Source organism: Acanthisitta chloris, unplaced genomic scaffold (assembly GCF_000695815.1).
Source record: "Acanthisitta chloris isolate BGI_N310 unplaced genomic scaffold, ASM69581v1 scaffold2597, whole genome shotgun sequence".
NCBI lineage: Eukaryota > Metazoa > Chordata > Aves > Passeriformes > Acanthisittidae > Acanthisitta > Acanthisitta chloris.
Window position 1 is genome coordinate 9,289 of NW_008681867.1, and position 8,032 is coordinate 17,320.

General features: G+C 47.7%; 1 protein-coding gene across 1 annotated transcript in view; it reads left to right on the forward strand.

Annotated features, from left to right (window-relative positions):
- The first annotated feature begins 1,577 nt into the window (after positions 1 to 1,577).
- STEAP3 (STEAP family member 3, metalloreductase) overlaps positions 1,578 to 8,032 on the forward strand; it is a 9,256-nt gene continuing 2,801 nt past the window's right edge. The window contains exons 1-3 of the mRNA XM_009078246.1: positions 1,578 to 2,060; positions 2,515 to 3,042; positions 4,473 to 4,637. Coding sequence (XP_009076494.1) covers positions 1,578 to 2,060; positions 2,515 to 3,042; positions 4,473 to 4,637 — 1,176 coding nt within the window. The remainder of the gene's footprint in view (positions 2,061 to 2,514; positions 3,043 to 4,472; positions 4,638 to 8,032) is intronic.

An 8,032-nucleotide genomic window follows, 5' to 3' on the forward strand; every position in this document is an offset into this window, starting at 1 on the left:
GGCTGGATGGTGAGTAACCTGGTCTAGTGGAAGGTGTCCCTGCCCATAGCAGGAGGTTGGAACAAGATGCTCCTTAAGGTCTCTTCAACCCAAACCATTCTGTGATTCTATGACCATCACACACAAGCTCCATCTTCTTAACATTCACTCCCTTTCTCAGTTCACTTATGAGCATGTTGAACAGCACAAATCCTCAGGGAAATCCTTTGATAGCCTATTCCCATTATGAAAATTATTTATTTCTTCTTACCCTTTGTTTCCTAAAGATGCTCCTTAAGGTCTCTTCAACCCAAACCATTCTGTGATTCTATGACCATCACACACAAGCTCCATCTTCTTAACATTCACTCCCTTTCTCAGTTCACTTATGAGCATGTTGAACAGCACAAATCCTCAGGGAAATCCTTTGATAGCCTATTCCCATTATGAAAATTATTTATTTCTTCTTACCCTTTGTTTCCTATTGGTAAATATTCATGCAGAAGTGCCCTTCCCCTTTGCACCACCACTGCACCAATCCCAGAAAAGCCTTGGGTGAAGGCCATTTCCAAAAACCTGTGGAGTTTGTTAATTATGATAATCTCTAGCAGTGTGCCCAATACAAAAGGCAGATGTCCTGGTGTGTAAGTTCCCTGGGCATCTTCTGAGCCCTTTAAAAATCTGACCTTCAAGAATTTGCCATTCCTTAAGGGCAGATTTGTCATTCCTTAAGTCGGGAGGCAGATTTGAGCCACAGTGGCACAGCCCATGAGCAGTCTGGCACTTCCCCCCTGCCTGAGTTTCTTCTGACCTCCAGGTCCAGTTGCTGTGCTGCCCATGAATTTATTGATCTGCTTAAAACCTCTCTGTGCCCTCAATATCTAATCTGTTATAGGGCAAAATTCATTAACGTTTGTAAAGCCCATCAAGATCTTTCATGAGCAAATCCCATCATGTTTTAATATATTTTTTAAATGTCACAAGTAAGTTCTCATTACTCATTAAAGAGCTGAAGCAAACAGCACTTGCCAGACCCAAATATTGGAACAGACAAAGGCTGCAACTCTCTTCATTTAGCACTTTTAGGACACTTTCATTTTAACTTCAACTCCCTGCCTTGACTCTGCTCCTGAAAATCACAAGCACCTGCCCCAGTTTTCCCAAATGTAGGCTCAGGGATCCCCATGGAGCCCTGGACTGTTTCAGGAGATTCCTGGTAGCCCCATGGGGGTCTGAGAGTTGCTGGTGCTGATCACTGTTAGCACTGCCCTGGCTTTGCAGTGCAAGATGCCAGCATGAACAGCAAAGGATGGATGAGTGCATCCAGCAGGTGTTGGATCACACAAACCTGGGAACCTTCCTAAAATCCTTCACCTTCCAACTCAGCATGGTGTTTTGTCCCCCTCCAATGATTCCTGTACTTTACTGCTCACTTGCTGGTGGGTTTGCCAGATGGGTCCTGAGCTACTGAGACAAAACCACACGCACTTCTGTTCAAGTGGTCCCAATGTCATTTTTCCCCATGATTGCAGATGTGATTTGGGTCTCTGCGAGAGCTTCAAAATGAATTTGCATTTCTCCTTGGTTTCCCTGCTAGGATGTCCAGAGGAGACATGGCCAAACCCCTCCTGGGCCATGGGAGCGTGGAGGGTGACCCCAGCATCACGCCAGCGGCTGGCCGCACCATCGGGGTGCTGGGCACTGGGGACTTCGCGCGCTCCTTGGCCATCCGCCTGGTGTGCTCCGGCTTCAAGGTGGTGGTTGGGAGCCGCAACCCCAAGCGGAAAGTCAACCTCTTCCCTTCTGCAGCAGAAGTCACCTTCCAGGCCGAGGCGGTGAAGAAGACGGATGTCATTTTTGTGGCAGTTTTCAGGGAACATTACTCCACCCTCTGTGACCTGGCTGATGTGCTGGCAGGCAAGATCCTGGTGGACGTTAGTAACAACACCGAGATCAACCATCACAAAGAATCCAACGCAGAGTACTTGGCTTCCCTGTTCCCAGCCTGCACCGTGGTAAAGGGGTTTAATGTGGTTTCTGCATGGACGCTGCAGTCGGGTGCCAGGGATGGAAATAAGCAGGTATTGTTTTCTTCCAACAAGTGCTAAATCCCAACTGTTTCAGCAGCTGAGATCTGGCAGCATCAACAGATGGCCAATGGCTCCAGGAGAAGGAGTCTAAGTACTGGCATGGCATCCAGAGACCACCCTTTAGCTTCTGCATTTCTTTGCTCAGAAGTGAAGTACCCTCACTCACTTCATGCTTTGTAGTCTCTGTAGCACCTGCCTAAGTGAAAAGTATTATGTAACCGTCTGTTTATCTAAACAGAGCTGGTAAAACAAACTGGCAGTGCACACATGAAAGGAAACCTGTCCAGGAGAGAGGTCTTTGGCAGCTTCCAGTCAGAAAGCCTGCCAGGAAGCACAATGCTCAGTGGAGTAACGTAGGCTCCCTGTAACACAGCGTCCCTCCTCACACACTTCATCCCAGACGCCTGATCTCTTTGCCCTATATGTATATTTCTGTTCATTGCAGGTTCTGATTTGCTCAAATAACCAAGAAGCCAAGCGCATCGTAGCAGAAATTGCTCAAGTCATGGGATTCACCCCTGTGGACATGGGCTGCATGTCGTCAGCCCGTGAGATCGAGAACATTCCCCTGCGCCTCTTGCCAGCCTGGAAAATCCCCATCTTTTTGGCTCTGGGGCTTTTTCTTTGCTTCTTCACTTACAACCTGATCCGACAGGTCATCCACCCTTACATCAGGGAGCAGAAGAACAAGTTGTACAAGATCCCCATCGAGGTGGTCAACACAACGCTGCCTTGCGTGTCCTACATCATGCTGTCTCTTGTCTACCTGCCCGGGGTGCTGGCAGCCTGTTCCCAGCTCTACTATGGCACCAAATACAGGCGCTTTCCAGATTGGCTCGACCAGTGGCTCCAGCACCGAAAGCAGATTGGTCTCCTCAGCTTCTTCTGTGCAGCTCTGCATGCTGTGTACAGCCTCTGCCTGCCCATGCGCCGCTCCCACCGCTACCTCTTAATCGAGACGGCTGTCAAGCAGGTAACATGGGTACTCCTCAGGTCAGCACCGCAGTAATCTTCTACACACATACAGATGTTGGGTGGTGGGCTTAGCATCTTGGCAGGGTGTTCCCCATGCATGTACAACCAAGGCTAGGATAAAACTCCCCTGTGCCACTGCCACAGACAAGCCTTTGAAACCAGCCTTGCCCAGCACCTGGCATGTCTGAGAGGGGCAGAGGCAGGAAAAACTGCTAGGAGAGGAGAAATCCAGTGGTGGAGGGAGCAGAGTTCCCCTCAGCTTTTCTCCCTAGATTTTAGGAGATCCCTGTTTGTTCATCCTGATGTTTATAGTATGTGCCTGCTGGAGTGAACAAGTTATAACTCGACGTTTTGTGTGTCCTCATCACAATGTGCCTCCAGTTTTACAAAATGGTGTTGAAGAACTGGTCATAGACTAAGAGAACGAGGAAATGGAAAAGGACTTTATTGCTAATTGAAACTTTCAGCAGTGTTTATCCAGTGTGAGATTGCTACTTTCAGGCAGTTCAGCCAGCTCTATAACTTGGCAGTGCCACAGGAGAATGTGATTCTCTCTTCCTGCTCCTGACTTCTCACTGCTCTACCCTGCTCCCTTCTGGGATGGCACAGGCTTTGTGCAGCTGAGTGGGGAACCTGATCAAGGAATTGCCCCACAACCAGTCTGCTTTCTGCACTGGGGTGTTTGTCCAAGTGACTCCAAATGTGTGTCCCAGGTGGGAGGAAGGAAGGTGCTGTGAGGGCAGACAGAAACAGGACAGCTGGTTTTGGCAGCAGTGCCTGTTCAGAGCATCCTTCAAACCTCTCAGAGCATTCCCAGCCCCTCAGCTCCAGCCTTGAGCAGGTCCTTCTTGATTGCCATAGTTGCACATTAATTTCAGGCAATCATCCTGTGTTCATTTCCCCTCTACCTCCTGTTTTCTAGCAACATCTTTGTTTAGTAAATTAAACCCATTTAATGGGCTAAAGAGGACAGTTCTAAATGTTCCTCTTTGCCATACAGTATAAAACCCATCTTCCCTTCCATTAGCATGAACAATTTCCCCCTTAAATGCACTTAAAACAAAGGTTATTAGGAGACTACTGCATATTCAAGCATCTATATTTGTTTTCGTGGCTTTGAACTGACTTCTCATTGTAATTATCCTTCCAAATGTGACTTTGGGGCTTGCTGCTGTGGTTACAGGGATGGGAGCTGAAAGGTGTTCAAGCAGTTCTTCCCAGCAAGCTTCAAATCAGGTCTAGCTTTGGCCAAAAGACAGTAGGATAAGAGAGCATTTCCATATGTCCCAAATAGGCAAATAGTGCTGCTGGAGGTGTGAATAGGGCCCAGTGCTCACCCAGAAAACCTGCTTGCAAAACCAAACCAGATAAAATTCAGTTCCTCTGTTCCTAAGGCTCCATTTTAACAAACCTTCATTGTCATGCCAGGCTATGGAGAAGAAGATGAATATCTGGGTAGAGGAGGAAGTCTGGAGGATGGAGATTTATATCTCTGTTGGAATAATTGCCCTGGGCTTGCTGTCGTTACTTGCCATCACTTCACTTCCATCCATCGCAAACTCTCTCAACTGGAGGGAATTCAGTTTCGTTCAGGTAAAGTTGACATTTGCCGATGGCAGAGAGTGATTTCTGCAGTCAGGGTCAGGCCCTTACACAGACGAAGGAGGGCAGGGGTCGACCTGCTGTCCCTGCTGTCCTGTGCTCCAGCACAGCAACTGCAAGCTGTGCACTGGTGTCAGCAGCAAACCCTGCCATGCCACACCTCCCCACACACCCCAGGGCCATGGACCCCTCGTCCAGGAGCTGAGACTGAGGGGCAGTGGTGGGGCAGAGGGCTGTGGTGTGTCACAGGGGGCCGTGCTGCTCTCATGCAAGGCTCACACTGTCTCCAGAAGGTGCTTCTCTCAGGGGAAAGGGAAAATACAATATGTCATGGGCATCCACATGAGGATCAGTGGCAGCAGAGCTGCTGTAGGAAGCTTGCTGCAGGCTGTGGAGGGCAGACAGGTGGTCCACCATGGAGATAGCTGGTTGCAGGACACAGATGTGCTCTTGCATTTCAGGGAGAGGGAGCTAAAAAGGAAAGCGCCTGGGAGGACAGTGCAGGGCACAGACAGGTTTGGCAGAGCCTGCAGTGCACCCAAGGATTCAATAAACACGTTCAAAGAGGCTTAGACTGGTCTGTAAAGTGCCAGAGCCCAAGCAGCACAGAGAACTGGGTATGATTTCAATGAAAAGCCCATGTCTGACTCTGAAAAACGAATTAGCAATGTAATTTTTTTCTCGGTGATTTAGGAGCCTTCTTCCCACATTCAGTGATGTCCAAGCTCCCAAGGGCCAAATTCCTTTAGTGACCTGAGTCTACCCTGTGGGATATTCAGAGACCCCAAATTCAGGGACTGTAGCATTTTCAGGGATGTGCTTGGAGCCAGGCTTAGGGCTAACTAATGGGGATAGCATGGAATGAACCTTCCAAGTATCCCCTGCACATTAGAGCTGATTTTGAGCCAGATTTCACTCGCTGTGTCACAGTCATGTCCACAGCTCTAAAACCCCTTGTTACTTGTGTCTCCTACACCACTACTGTTTAGCATGCACCAGGCTTCACGTCCCACTGCAGTGACCCATGTGGCACCCCAACATGTGTGAGCCCCCATAGGACTCTATCCCCTTGGATCTCCCCTGCAGAGCCTCCCTGTGCACCACACCAGCACACACCTGAGCCTCCAAAGGGAAGGGCAGGGTTCAGGAATGCAGAGGTGAATATCTATAATCTTGCCTCTCCTGTTGAAGCTCTTCAGTGGTACATAAATAATTCAATATTCATTAGAGCAGGAGTTTGAAGCCTGCTCCCCTGCTTCCCCCACAAGTGCCCCGATCACCAAACGAGCAGGTCAGTTTGTCTTTTTTCCTCTCTTGCTGTGGGCTAGCCAGTAATTATTTACACTGAGTAGAAGAACTGCACCAGGAGAGCTTGACCCCAAGAGACCAGCCCTCAAGAAGAAGGGAGACCTGGCTTTAAACCTCTCTTTCTGACTGGACAGCAGGAGCATATTAATTCTTGCCACCATGTCTCAGGGGAGGGCTGCAGCTGCTGGGATGTTGGATAAATCAATTCTAGCTTAGGCATCTCATACCAGAAATCCAAATGAAGGTAAGTATCTCCTTGCAGCCTAGAAGGAGGCTTTGAAACCCCCTGCATTTCCCTTTGGCTCCCCAGGCAGCCTGGCAGCTGTCCTGGAGGGTGCTGACGTTGTCATGTAATATCCACGTTGTCACAGCAAGTAGTGCTGCCGTATCCCACCAGTGTCTGCCCTTTGGGACCCTTTCCCGTGACTTTCTAAGGGTATGCCAGTGCTGGGAGCAGACAAATACGTGATGGTTGGTTCCAAAATAGCTCTTGGCTGCCCCACATGGGAACTGGCTGGCTTAGTTCATGGAAAGATACTCACCTATTTCTGTCTGTGTGGAATAAAGCATGACAGTGCGACACAAGCTCCCAGCTGATCCTGTGCAGGAGTGGCACGGCTGGTATTGTGCCCTGCTATGGAAATAATGTCTAAAAAGAGCAGGTTATAGATCTCTTGGCATGTTAGCTTCCATATTTATTTTTTTAATGAGGAATCTTTTAAATTATTTACTCCTCAGTATGTTGGTGATGCCTTTCCTGAGGAAATTAAAAGAGCAGCTACAGCTACTGCTCCCAGACTCTAGAGGTTACATTCACATAGCTTATGTAAGCCTCACTGAATTAATGCACAGTGGCATAATGTAAATACAAGGGGTGAAGCTCGAGGCTGCTTTCTCAAATATTTGGGATTTCTAGCACTTTTACAGCATGAAAGAGGTGAAATGCAGAGCACAGACACCCCAGCCAGATGCCTTCCAGAAAATGCAGCAGTTTGTTACCATCTCAGCTGAAGTGGATGGTGTTTGCGAGAGGGCATACCAAAAGCCACATGTGAGACAAATTCAGGAGCCACTTTAATCCCTTCCTTACCCAGAGCTTCCCAAGTCTGACATTTTCCAGCAGCCAGTGTGTGCACCTATGTGAGTATCATGGGATACTGCCACACTCTTAAAATACACATCTGTTGCCTGACAGGCCAAAAATCCCATTTGCATTGTTGCCAAGGTTTTAGAAAAGAAAGTTGATTTTTACAGTAGCTCCTGGACATACACAAATTTCAATTAAATATAGTTAAATTGCATAAACAGTTTCCCTGCATGGCCAGTATTGATTAACAGAAAATGTACAGGATCTAGACATGGGATAACAGGAATGATTTGTATGTAATTCAGCTTATATGAGGCATTTTTAATGTTCCCCAGGGCTTTACAAATCAACTCTAATTGGCTGAGAAGTAAAAATGTGTATGATGGTCTTTACCTGCCCATCCTGAGAAATCCTGCTGGAATTTGAAGGTTGAATTGACCTGGTTTCTTTCATAGTTCATGTAGCACAAGATGTAAAGAATCTGTAACCAGACCTTTTCTAACCCTCCTGTTGATGAAGTGCAAGGGGCCAGAGCTGCTTCCATGGAGCTAACGACTTCATGGGACTGATAGCTGCAGGAGTCAGAAACATATCTGGGTCAGGAAGGGACTGTTTGCTTTCAGTGCTGCCCAGACATTTCTAAATGAGCCACATGTGACTGAATCACCTTTGCTGATGCATTACAGGAAACTCACAGACACCAAGGAAATGGGAGAGATGGAAGAGTTCATGCAGAATAGGAAATACATGCAAAGCCTGCATTAGGCAGACACCATTTTCATACAGCATCTTTCAGAGGGCTTTAACACCCTACATGGGTGGTGGCCCCACATTCCCCATGCTGTGACAGTGAAAAATAAACCTTTGCCTCTGTTTAAAAGAAAAATACCAAAAAGGTTTCAGAGTCAGAAACTGCATTGAGAGAATAAACAAAAGCAGAACTTCAAAATTCCATGTGGTATCAGGGCACATTGGCACATCAGCCCCATGG